The sequence below is a fragment of the Carlito syrichta genome, unplaced genomic scaffold, assembly GCF_000164805.1.
Source record: "Carlito syrichta isolate Samal-C Ts95f unplaced genomic scaffold, Tarsius_syrichta-2.0.1 Scaffold309078, whole genome shotgun sequence".
Classification (NCBI taxonomy): domain Eukaryota; kingdom Metazoa; phylum Chordata; class Mammalia; order Primates; family Tarsiidae; genus Carlito; species Carlito syrichta.
Window position 1 is genome coordinate 1,102,833 of NW_007253174.1, and position 14,330 is coordinate 1,117,162.

The 14,330-nt window shown below is 32.8% G+C and overlaps 1 protein-coding gene across 1 annotated transcript in view; it reads left to right on the forward strand.

Moving 5' to 3' along the window:
• The window catches only part of CDH7 (cadherin 7), a 117,784-nt gene that overhangs the window by 94,069 nt on the left and 9,385 nt on the right, over positions 1-14,330 (forward strand). The window contains exons 8-11 of the mRNA XM_008066663.2: positions 8,720-8,856; positions 9,745-9,866; positions 10,526-10,643; positions 12,991-13,242. Coding sequence (XP_008064854.1) covers positions 8,720-8,856; positions 9,745-9,866; positions 10,526-10,643; positions 12,991-13,242 — 629 coding nt within the window. The remainder of the gene's footprint in view (positions 1-8,719; positions 8,857-9,744; positions 9,867-10,525; positions 10,644-12,990; positions 13,243-14,330) is intronic.

Consider the following 14,330-nt stretch of genomic DNA (forward strand, 5'->3'; position numbering starts at 1 on the left):
CTCTAGCTTACCAAATAGCAACAATGACAGTAACTGGCACTTACTCGTTTTGTTACAGTGTGCAGAGAACACTGAAGACTCACAGCTGAGTAAGATGTAGTCCCAGCCCTCTTGTTATCTTGCTGTAGAAGAGATCTTATATGAAAACTTATTTTTCAAAAAAAATCCATTTTTGAATCTGGAGATGAGAAATCACCTTGTGAAACTTTTTCATTTTACAAATGAAGATACAGAAAAGTACAAGTGGTGAATGAAAAGCCCCGATTAATACAGTAGGTTAGTGGCAGGGTCATAGCTAGAAATATTGTCTTAATTCCCAGTCTTTGGTTCCTGGTGATGTAGCAGCACAAGGAGCATTTGGTAAACTCCACAAATCTCTCATACTGCAGGCCTTCTTCAAAAGGCATGACTGCCGATGTAATTGGAATGGCGTGCTGTGTTAGTGCTTGTGTTTCATCTCCAAAAAATACCAGAACTAAAATAATTAGAAAGGAATGCAGAATGACCCACGTGAGGAAAGGCACAGAAATGGAAATAGGCATATTTTCATTCATCAAGTAATACATACATTTTGTTTTTTTAAGTGCAAAAGCATGATTTATTGAGAGGACAGAGAAGCTCCCACAGTGGGAAGAAGCCCGGAGGGACTGCCCATCTGGGGCCAAAAACTTGGTGCTTATATAGCCCTAAGTCCAAGGCGATGGTTAGCACTAGCTGTGAGCTGTAGCTGTTCTCACTGGTCAGTGTTAAGGACCAATCAGCAGGAGGTAGGAGCCTAATAGTGAGCTGATTGGTTGCTTTTCGATCCCAAAAGTGAGTACTTGAGCTCTAACTTGAGAGGCTTGCAGGGAGCTAATTTACCAATGCTGAGCCTGAGAAGCTTGCAAGGAGTTTACTACTTTGTTACCAGAGTACTCGCCTGTCTGCCTACTTAGGCTTTCTCTAGCTTTCTCCTGTCTCCTTCCCCCCTTTGGAGTAGTAGCCCTAACTGCCGTTAGGGAGTGAGGACGATGACCATTCTGGCATTTGACTGGTCAGGAGCTTACATAGAAGAGAGAAAAACTAAAAAGAAGCTGAATCATAGGGGCACAATCCAAAAGTTCACTTATAGGCAATGTGCTGTACTGAAAAGATGACTCAGATAGTCATGGTTCTCAACGTTGGGTCCACCAACTGCCAACTGTGAGATTCAAGACTCCAGTACTAAAATACAGCAATAATAATACTTACTTGCATGAGTTAGAAGTTGTGCTTGGCTAGTAGCAACAAAGCTTAACACTAATGACTTTCTAATGGGAATTCTGAAGCTATGTGCTTGAGGACTGATAATTTGGCAGTATAATACATCAAGGGCCTTGGCTTCTTTTTTCAAGCCTTGTCACCACATATTTACAAGATGTCTTCTGAATCTCTTTCCATTGTGTTTACATCCCATATAAGAGGAAGGAGAAGGGCAAAAATCAAATACCAAGCAAATCAGCAACTCTCTCTCCTTATTTAAGGAGTTTTTCTATTAGACTCTATTCAACAAACTTATTTTTGCACCTCATTTTCTAAAACTTATATACAAAGACACCAAATCTACAAGGGAGGATAGCAAATGTGGTTTTTCAGCAAGACACATGGTTGCCAATAAACAAAAGCAGAGTTCTCTTAATGAGAATTAGGAGAAAAAGGTTATTAGGCATGCAAATGGAAGTCTCTGCCACACATGACTTTACATATTTGTTTGAGAATTAGGGAAAAAAAGGTGAACTATGTTTTAAACAATACATTGTGAAAATTGAAAAGTTCAAAAGATAGAGTAGTTTGGGGAAAATGTTGATCAATTTTTTTAAAGATATATTGAAGATGGCACAGGCATCCATAGACTGGTTTACAAAATTTCAGGAACTGGTTTAGGCTGGAAATTGAGATGTAGAGCTGTCAGCATAAGTGGATAGAATTACTATTGCTGCAAAAATCTGAAAGTGATCTCTCTAATTGGTCACTCCAGCGTGCACTAAAGGAGGTTCAGTGTTTTAGGATGTCATGTGCTGAAGGTAGAGAGGGTGTTGTGAGTCTACATACCACTAATGGCATCAGAATTTGCAATGCAGTTAACTGTAGTATATGATTAGGAAATCAGCTATCCTCACACTTGCAGTTCAGCCTCCAATTAACTCAGACAACTGCATGTTGATCCAGAACTTCAAATAATATGCTTCTCCAAGCTTCTACACTTTTCTTCTTTTTTGGCTCATTCAGTCCGCCTACGTCCTAAGTCAGAGGTATTTTACACTTCTCATTCTAAACAGCATCTGTATTTTCTTTATTTCTCTTATCTAAGGACTTTTTTTTCTCAAATACATTAGCTAATGCTTCATACAACAACTTGAGTTTTTTGCATATCCAGAGAGGTTGGTAAAAATAGGAAACCCCTTTAATTCTAAGTTATCCCAAGTCCTTGTCATTAAGAAACATAACAGCCACCAAGACTGTTCTGGAGCGTCTGTCTACTCCTTGGACTTGCTAGTCTCCCACGTCCTCTCAAGCCAGTACCTCTTTTCCCATGCTACACTGACTTCCTCCATAGCAGCTTGTTAGTTTCTTTCTAAATATTTATTATTTATGTTGCTATTTAAAAAAAATTATTTGTTTATATTTGTATTTCCTGAACTAGAGTGTTGCTTGCAGGTGCTCAATGAATGTATACATGAATGAAGGAAAACACACAAAAAGGAAATTATAATAAGTCACAAATTACTAAAATATACATACACACACACACATAGTAGAATCTGTGTTATTTATTGGGATCTAAATGGGAAAATGGGAATTACAGCTATTAACAGATATATGTGGAAGGTGCAGAGATTATATTTTAGAAATGAAACATATATATATATTTTGTGATTTGGAGTCTTACTCAATCTCCCAGGCTGGAGTGCAGTGGCACACTCATGGCCATTCCAGCATCAACATGCTGGGCTCAGGCACTCCTTCCGCCTCAGTCTTCCAAGTAGCAGGAAATAAAAACATGTGTTACCTTGCCTGGCTAATTTTTAAAAAAAATTTTATTGTATAGTTGAAGTCTGACCAAGTTGCCCAGGCTGTTCTCAAACCCATGGACTCATTCAGTCCTCTCACCTCGGCCTCCCAAAGTGCTGGAATTACAGGCTTGAGCCACTGCACCAGGCATGAAAAATATTTGAATGATAGAAAGTTTGGTTACTCATGATTCTTCAAAATGTATAGAGACATAGGTTATAACTAGATCCCTTAAATTATTAGTGATTTTTCTATGAGGTTAAAAGCAGTTGGAGACATTTAACATATTAAATGAATTCTTAACCTTAATGTTCTTTATTGTAATGTGAGGATCCTTGAGATCATTGATAATAGAGGCAAGTGTTTTAGTCATTGACTTTAGCCCTTCAGGGAATTACATGAAATCATTTAGAGAGATGTATGTCAAGTTCAAGGCCTTTTGCTTTTAAGAATCCAGAAGTTTATTTTATCATGAATATTCAAACATCTCAGTTATTAACTTAGAGATTTGACAGATGAAGTATTCAGGGCTTTAATATTGGCTTAATTGATGTATGAGTACATAGATATTAAGTTATAATCCTCTTATAAAATATTAATATCAATTTTTCTATTACCATTGAATAACACATAAACATGTATATATATGTATATTGGTTACATATATGTGTGTGTAGTATATATGTACATGTAAATTCATGTATATATACATACGTATACATACATACATAATCCTGTTCTAGGTAAGTACACACCACTGTCTCTCACACTAAATGCAGCTAAAAATTCTGGATAAAATTCAGCCATTCAAGATTCTGAAAAGTAAACGATAACGGGTTGTTTGGGGAAGAAGAACACTATTAAAAGTATCTCTAAATCTGTGGAAAACACTATTATTTTTATCTACCATCCACTGGGCTGAAGTAGAAATTATAAAAACATTAGCAGAATAAATCCAAAGCAAGCTGATGAAATTAATATATATGTGTGAAATATATAGTAATATATTTATAAGAGCATACGTCAATACATTTGAAAACAGATAACCATACAGAAATTAATAAAATCAGAATCTTGTTCTTTGAATGAACCAATAGATTTCTAAATCTCTATCAACACTAAAAGATTAAAAAAGAGAAGAATAAACGTTAAATAATAGGAATAAAAGAGGATACATCATTACAGACTCTGCAAATATAAAAAAAGAGGATAAAAGAATACTATGAACAACTTTTCCTGCATATATTTTATAATTTAGAAAAAATTTGGCAACTTAGATAAACTGGATCAATTCTTCAAAAAGTATGAACTTTCCAAACTCATTCAACATGAAGTAGATAATATGAATAATCCTGTAACTAGTAAATAAATTATATTTGTAGTTTAAAACTTTCTGAAAAAGAAATATACAGATAGTGCCAGTGGTAAATTTTATTGAACATTTAAAGAAAAATCATCATCAATTCTACATAGTATTTTTCAGAAAATATAAGAAGAGGGAATGCATTGTAACTTTTTCGTAATTCCAACATTATCCTTACTACAAAACCAAGTAAACAGTATAAGACAATAAAACTTTAGTCAAAAGCCCTCATGCAAATATTTTCTGCAAAATACTAGATGATAATTCATATATATTAAGTAAAATTTATCTCAGGAGCATAGGATTGGTTTAATACTTTTAAAATAGCTTAATTCACCATGTTAAGAGATTAAAGAAGAAAATCCACATGATCATATCAATTGATACAGAAAAATGTTAAGCCTAATTTAACATTCATTCCTGATTTTTAAAAAAATTCTTAGCAAATGAGGAACAAAATGGAACTGCTTCTTGCTGATAAAGGGCATCTAAAAAACAGTGTATCTAACATTGTAATCATAGTAAAGATTCAATACTTCCCTTTCCTTCAGTTAAAAAAAAGTCAATTTAATCAATTCAGTTCAGCATCATATTGAAAGTCCTTGCCAGTGCAATAAGGCAAGAAAAAGAAATAGGTTATACAGATTAGAAAAGAAAAGGTAAAATTGTTCTCATTCACAGAAGGCATTATTGTCTACATAGAAGATTCTCCCTAATTAAAAAAAAAAAAACAACTCTAGATAAATAAGTGATTCCATAGATAGGATACAAAGTCAACAAAAACAAATTGTATTTTTATATATTAGGATTGGACAATTAGAGACTAACTATATAAACATACAGTTTACAATAACTCCAAAATACAAAATACTTAGGTATAGCTCTAACAGAATCTGTGAAAGACCTGTATAGTAAAAATTGTGAAACATTGATAAAAGAAAGCATAGCAGAGAAAAATACTACATTCATGATTTAGGAGACTCAGTATATTAAACCTGTCAGCTCTTCTCAATTTAGTCTATAGATTTAATGAAATTTCTATAAAAATCCTAGCAGTTATTTTTAGAGGTATGAACAAGGTGATGCTAACTTTATATGAAAATACACATAATTTAGTATCGCCAAACAATTCTGAAAGGGAGCATAAAGTTGAAGAAATCAGTCTATCATTTCAAGATTTATTATATAGCTACAGTAATCAAGACACTGTGGTATTGACAGAATGGGGTGGAATACATAAAAATCAATGGAATAGAATCAATGGAATAGAATACTCAAGGAAAGGATCTACATACACATGTTTAATTTGTTTTTAACAATGGCGCAAAGCCAATTTGATGGAAAAGGATGAATTTTCCAACAAGTTGCATAAAAATTGGGCAGACATGTGAAGAAAAAAAATCCTGATATAAACTTTGCATCTTTACCAATCTTTTATCAAAATAGGTCATGTCTAAATATGAATTGCAAAACTACTGGAATTTTGGAAGAAAACATAGTAGGAAATATTAATTACCTTGGGTTAGGCAAAAAAATTCTTAAACATGACACCAATAAAACAGTCTTTAAAATGATTTATTGGCTTTCACGAAGATTAGAAATGTGTTCTCTTCAAAAGGCACTCTTAAGGAAGTTTTTTAAAAAATCATCTGTAGACTGGAGAAAATATCCAGCAAGGCCTGTATCAAATATAAATAAAGCTCTTTCAAAATTTTACCTGATGGAAACAAACAGCCCAACTTAAAAATGGGCAACTTTCTTGAACCGATATTTTACCAAAAAGGTCAGATAATCACAAGAAAATATGATCGACATAACTTACCATTAGGAAAATGCTAATTAAAAGCACAATCGGTGGAGGGGGTGTAGAGTAACTGGAACTCTCATATATTTCTGGTGGAAATGTAGTGTGGGACAGCTATGCTGAAAAACAATTTTGTAGCTTCTTATAAACATTTATTTACCATGTAACCTAGTGATCCAATGCCCTAAAGAAGAGAAAATGTGTTGAGACAGAATATACACATGAATGCTTATAGTAGCTCTGTGTGTCAAAACTGAAAACAACCCAAATATATTTAAACAGATAAACATATTGGCATATATCTATATTATGGAATACTATTGAGCATTAAAAAGACATGGGCACACAAGTTAGATAAATCTCAGTCATTAGACTAAGTGAAAAAAGTTAGTCCCAAAAGGTAAAATTCTGTATGATTTCCTTTAGATGACATTTTCAAAAAGATTAATTATAGTGATAGAAAGTTGATCAATGTTTGACAGGGTTTGGTGATGGGGAAGGTTGTTACTATGTAGAGATAGCACAATTGAGTTTTGTGGTGATGCAACAGTTCCTCATCCTGCTTTCAGTAGTGGTTGCATGATCCACTCACATGTTACAATTCATAGAACTGTACACCAAAAATCAATTTTCCTGATATTTTAACATTGGCAATAAAATAACATTTAAAGATTATGAATTATCTTTCTGAGAATTGTTTTTGATATATAAATCTACTATGTTAGATATTCTAGCTTTAAGCTCTGGATCATGAATGAACATTGGAAAGAGTCTTTAATGGGTGTTCTTGTTGTATTGAGACCTTAGTTTTAGAAGTGGTACAATGGCCTCATGAAATTAATTGAGTTTACATTCATCATTTCTTCTTTGTTGATAAATTACATTGTAGCTACCATATATCATCCCTTTGTGAAGTATAATTTTTTTGACGCCTACTAGTTTTGTGCTTTCTAGATCCCCAGATGGCTCACAGTAGCTTGTATGATGATTAAAATATGATGGAAGTGATGGTGTATTACTTCCAAGGCTAGGTCATAAAGATGTTGGAGTTTCCATCTTTGTCTGGTTGTTTTGGATTTCTTACTTTTCCAAGCAGTGTCTTGCAGAAAAGCCAACTAAGTAGCACCCATTCATCATCCACACTGTACATATGAAATCTATGTGAATAAGATGCTATTGGAACTGGATCTTCCTATCCAGTTCAATATTCCTATTCGAGTCATCAAATGACAATAGACGCAGCCAATATTTTATTGCAACCTCCTGAGAAATCAGGAGCTAAAACTGCGCTACAAATATGGTCCCAAATTCCTGACTTAAAAAAAAAAAGCATAAGATAGATTAAATGATTATTATTGTTTTAAGCCACTAAGTTTGAGGTGTTGCAATGCAAAAGGCATAAACACAGGACTGATAATATTGAGGTCCCATGATATGTACATTGGTAAGGGATGTGTGAGAAAATTAAGGCAAACTGATACTAAGAAGATGTCGCTAGTATGAATGCATTGTAGATCTCTATCAGGATGAAAAATTGCTGGAGTGGGAGGTGGTAGACAGAGAGTAAGATGCTTGAAGTAGTTTTCAACAGTAGTGGTTATATGAGAGTTGACAAACCAAGGGTGTGTTCATAAGAATCTATGACTAAATTGGAGCAAAGAAACAGATCACTGGTATCATGGAGACAAAGAAAGTGGAAGGCCAATATATTTGATGAATCATAGATATCATTGAATCAGTTACTGATCATCATGCCTAAAGTGGTTATTTTTTTTACTGTTCATTCGTCTGTTCATGTTTGTTTGTTTAATTAGCTGTTTTTAAATGAGAGCCTTTATTGCACTCAATTAGACAGTCTGATAATGAAACTTGAAGGTGGTCATTATTGACAGGAGAATAATGTTTGGATTACAGATTTTTTTTTTTGAAAGGCTTTTACATGTCAAAATATTCATGCAATTTTAGAGATTCTACTTTGAAATATTTCTTTAGAACCCTGGTCAGGATCACTGAGTAAGAGGTACATTAAAAAAGCAGAAGGTTAATAACAGATTGATGCTATCAAAATAAAATATATTACTAAGTATATGCAAGAGGTAAGTTGTCTATGTATGTTTCAGTTTAGAGGGACCTATGACCATGACCAGGGCTACTAAATTTATTGTAAATGGTTTTCAGGAGCTGAAATAATAACATTAATAACAATGGAAATACTACTAATAGTAATAATAATGAATTTGAAGTTCAAAGAACATGTTCGAAGTCACTGTGAAGATTACTGTGGTCTTCATTTTGTACTGTCTGACAGAAAAACAAATGGATTAGTGACACACAGGCTATAAATCATCTATTACCTGGGTAAACTTTGAAACAAGTCATGTATTTATGTTACTGACATGATAGATCATAGAGTCAACAGGATTTGGTGATTGGTTACACAATTAATGAAATAATTTCAGCAAATTAAAATCTAACCTACATGTGAAAGTATTTTTTGTTTTTTATTTTAAATGTTCAATTAGGTATTCAATTGACAGAAACACAGACTTGGAGAGATACTTCAATATCGATGCCAACAGTGGAGTTATTACAACTGCCAAGTCCTTGGATCGAGAGACAAATGCTGTTCATAATATCACAGTCCTTGCAATGGAGAGTCGTAAGTTGTAAGGTTTAAAACTAAATTAGAATAGAAGACAGTGAGAGTGCAGAACAGGTTGTTATGAGGTTGTAAATTCAATTGGAATTATAATAGTTCCTTATTTAAATAGAACAAAAACTTGAAAATTTCAAGCTTCCAAGCTGTGAAATATACTCACTGGCTTTATATGCTAATATTTATAAAATTAATGAAAACAGATAACTAAAAATTAATGGGCCTGAAATACCTCCAGAGGGTTTATTGCTTTCTGGTCACAATATGTATATTGCATTTATGCTGATGTAGAGTTGGTGACATAGCTTACAATAATTAGTAAATTTATCTCTAACTAAGCCATTCAGATTTGAATATTCTGATATTGAACTAATTTTAGACCCTAAAAGGAAGACTTTTGAAAAAATAATTTATAATGATATGCACATATGCATATTATGTATTAAATATTTTAATATCTACGCATATATAATGCATGTGTTAATAATATAAATGTATATTCAAACAAACATGAACTCTAGCATCAAAGAATATTAAAACATAGCTTACTCTTAATTTATTTTCAACAATATTTTATCCAGAATAAAAAGATACACACATAGGTATATTACATATATACATGTATATATACACAAATATATAACTATACATATGTTTATATGTGTAGTTAGATTATCTATAGCTCCCTTGAAAAAAATACAGCGTTATGATTCTAGATTTAATTCATAGCTTAGTTATTTTATTATTAAAATTGTTTATTAAAATGCTTAAGAGAGGCAAACGTATTTGGTTTTTTCTAATTTTTTAAAATAAGAGTTTCCTGGGTAAAATGGAAACAAAATAACTGCTTTGCTATCAGAGTAGATGATAAGACTTTATCTTGTTTATTAGAGAATCCATCTCAAGTAGGAAGAGGCTATGTGGCCATCACTATACTTGACATTAATGACAACGCCCCTGAATTTGCCATGGACTATGAGACCACGGTTTGTGAAAATGCCCAGTCAGGGCAGGTGAGTCTTCAGAATACTTTGCTTCTAGTTTGTGATTTCTCTAAAAATATCCAGCAGCAGTCGCCTTTGAAATTCTTCCAGCTTTAAGATAAAACATAATCAGCTTGTTTCAGCAAAACTAACACTTTGATGTGTAGCAAGAACTAATATTAAAGGAACTTTCAAATTCTGGTTTAATTAGGGTGATGAAAATTCCTCAGGAAGAAAGGTAAACATTGTAAAAGCCTGTTAAATGGCTCAGGGCTTAGACTCCTTTAAGGAGAAATATAGCATATTAAGCTTGATTGAGCTCTTTCCCACATTACACAGCAAGGTTTAAGTATCTTGAAGCTCCAAGAGTTAAGTACAGTTCAGTCTCAGTTTGGTTTATTCATCCATTGTTTAGTGTCTTCTGATGTGTGCTGGGATGTCTAATCAATTGGTACTGCTTATTTCTGAGGTTCACAAAAGTAAATTCAAACATGAACTTTGAAAAGGACACAATTTGTTTTTCAGAGCCGTTTATTAGATTGGGTTGATATTAATACATCTGATCCTTTTCCCTCAGCTCATTCAGGGAGATGGTATTTATTGTAAGATGTAAACTGTCTTTGTCCTGCCTCAGAAAATGTAGCATACCACACCAATGTGCTTTTGTGTTTTATGTTTTCTACTCCTAGGTGATTCAGAAAATTAGTGCTGTTGATAAAGACGAGCCATCCAATGGACACCAGTTTTACTTCAGCTTAACAACAGATGCAACAAATAACCACAACTTTTCATTGAAAGATAACAAAGGTAAGGTGTTGTTATTGTCACTGGTGGAGGCAGCAGATACAGACTCTCTAAGCAAGTCCTTTTTCTCCCTCGGGAATGCTGATTATGGATTTCTTTAACGAAGGACATTAATTAAAGGGCAATGAGCCCCTCCAGTAATTTTTATCTATGGATTTGCTGTCATGAAGGAGAAGCTGCTATTTAAATCATTTTAGGCCTAAAGCCAAATAGGAAAGTTGGATCTATCTTTCTCATTCTTTTCTTCTAGACACTTGCTTCATTTTTTTGTATACCAGGTTCATCATCCAGATAATCCAATACGTTGAGGGGAAGCTAGATGCCTAATAATTATAATGCTATATAGATACAACTTGAGACAATAGAAAAATAATTGGACATTACACATTTTAACCTAGATCAGCTTTGACTTAATATTTTTAATAATCACATTTATAATTGCTTTATTTTACATAAGCATAAAGGTGATTCATGCAAGTAGTAATAATAAAATAATGATGCATTCATGATGCTAAAAAATCGAAAATAAACAATCACAAAAGCACTTCATCTCATGTCTAATCATGTTTTCCGCTATCAAGGTAAACACTCTATAGTTTTCTAAGTGCTGTCATGGAAACATTTTTACAGAATTCCTATAAGTAGATTCTGGTTTTGCTTAATACTGTATATTGACAATTAGAAAGATTTTTAAATAAAGCATAATAACCTGCTATCTATTGTCTAATTTTGAATTGATATACTAGAATGTGTTTTTATTAGAGATATTTATTTTAGTGAAAGAATATTTGAAACGGATATAAAGGGAGAATAATATTCCTTAACAATATGAACATATAATTATTATTTTTAGGTTATTTATATAAATCTGGTCTCGGGGGAAAAATAGAAATAGATTTGCTAGTCAAGTACTGGCTTATCTGAGAAACTTGATTACTTGAGTTCAAAAGGTAGATGTTATAAGGATTTTTGCCCGAGGCCACCGTTTTCTTTAGTGCATAAATACGAACATTGGCCTCAGAAATTCATTCTGAAAATGGTATTTTTTTCCCCACTCTCATTTCTCCACTTTATGAGAACACTATCTTATTCTCTTTAGTGATGTAAAAAGAAGAGTATTCTTTATGTGGGTAACCCTAGACTCTGACTTCATCATAACTGGAAAGGATGATTCTCAGCACTTGAATTCATCAGTGCAAATGCAGAAAGGGGAGTTATGATCTTCACAAAGAGAATGGGAATATATCCCTCATGTGTCATCATCCTGTACCACCATGATTACTGTACAGCATGTGCACAAAGACATCTGTTTTTACAGGATATCCACATTGTCACACAATTGAAATTTTCTGTGTCAGGTTCAGAGTTCCCTGGACTGTATCTTGGAGGAATACATAAAATAGGAAGGGAGTTCTTATGTTATCTTCCACCTGAGGTAGCAAATATAGAACATTATTAATTTTATGATTTTTTTTCTGAACCCTTCTCACATGTTGGGCATTTCAGCTTGTACTCCACAATTCAGTGTGTGTCTATGTGTGTGTGCGTGTGTGTGTGTGTGTGTGTGTATGTGTGTATTTTGATATCAGTTTAGATTAAAAATTAATAACTTTGTAAAACTTTTTATATCAAAATCATAAATACATATAGCATCTGAGCTGATATATATTAATTTGAAGAATCCCATAAATTACTTAATTATTCAATTAAGACAAGCTAGCTGGAAAAATTGCTAACAGATTTAAAAATATATTTCTGATATAAAAATCACAGTTATGTTATATGGACTTATTGATCACTCATATATTTCCTAATTATTATAATTGTTTAGGTGAAATAGAATATTGAGTATAAATTAAACACAAATGACCCGTTTTATCACTGACAAAATGTTTATATGTATGCAGTAACTGTAAGTATTAATACAGAATTTTTAAAACCTTATAATAATTCCTCTTCTCAATATATGTATACTCAATTTAAATAAAACTCAAGTAGTTTATTTTACTTTTAAAAAATTGGACTTGGAACTTGTCAGAGAAACAGTAGATTAAAAATTTTATCTGTGTATATGATGCTGCTGCAAAAATAGTTAATCTGTTAATTTTTGCTATCCTCAGTGTACGTTCATGGTTTGAAATTTATGATAAGTAAAAGATGTACTATATGCAGCTTTTACAAAGTTCCACTATCCAAATGAACTCAAAGACAATTGTTGGGGGAAAAAAAAGGTCTGTAACTCCAGAGCTTTCCTGAATTAACTGGTAAGAGCAAACACAGTGACTTAAAGTCTGGAAAGACTGATTCCATCTGAAATCTTGTTTTATACATTTGCTTTCTCATATTCTAGACAACACAGCCTCAATACTAACCAGGAGAAATGGCTTCCGGAGACAGGAACAGTCGGTTTACTATCTGCCAATTTTCATTGTGGACAGCGGATCCCCTTCACTTAGTAGCACCAACACCCTCACCATTCGTGTGTGTGACTGTGATGCTGATGGCATAGCCCAGACCTGCAATGCAGAGGCCTATGTCTTACCTGCCGGACTCAGTACAGGAGCCTTGATAGCAATTCTCGCCTGTGTCTTAACATTATTGGGTAGGTACTATTTCCATGGATTACTCTGGAAAAGCCTTCACAACGATAACCACGTATCACAGCTTACCTACTTTCTTCTTGATTTGTTTGTAGTATTGCGCAAATATTTTACTGGATACTGTTTTACTCACTAAGTAACCTAATTGTGGGTCACACTTTCCAGTGGTATATTTGAGTATAATAATCTTTTAGAAAATGTATTGTTAAGTGTATAGGAACATACTCAAGACAATATCCTTCAACCACTTTATGCTTAGTTTTATTGTAAACTATAACAAGAAAAAAATGACATCAATTTCCTTTTCAAAACAACAGTGAGAATAAGTGGTTTATGCTTAAAATGGATATTTTTCAGGTTTTAAAAAAATAAAAACCTTATCCTAGCTCTTTGCTTTAGAATACCATACAGAGAGAACATTTTCTATTTTGTTTTGATAATATGCTTATCTTTAAAATTATGGTTTTATTAATTTTAGGCAAATATTTCAGGTGACTTTCTTGGATTATTTGCAAATTTTTAAATATCGCTACTTTAGCAATGAAAATGTTTTAGTTTCCTAAGAAATCAATATTAACAAATCAATATTAACAAATTTAATTGTATTTCTCAATGACTACTTTATTATTTGTTTCAATTAGATTTATAACTCATAGTAGAATTGTAGTTTTATAAGAGATTATAAAGTATCCTTTTCAAAATTGGGAAACATCCTATGTGGATGCTGGGTAATAGGTTTATTTAACAACAATATTTTCCTTTATGGTGTAACTTTCTATAAAAAGGACAACAAACACTTCATATTTTACCTGAGACTGTACTACATGTTTTGGAAGGTTTAATAGAGTTAGTAAATCCATCTATGACATATTTGTATCAAAGCAGGATTTACAATGGGAGTCAACATTGTATACTGTTCAAAAACAAGATTTGTGGAGCTAGGGAACCAAATTTTACTTCTGCCTTCAATATAGATTGTTTATTTTTCCTGAGGGGAAAAGTTAATCTGTCAATAACTGGTTTATTAATCTAAAATGGAAAAACAACAGAACTAGCCTCATAAGGTTTGTATGAGAATTAAATGAGATAA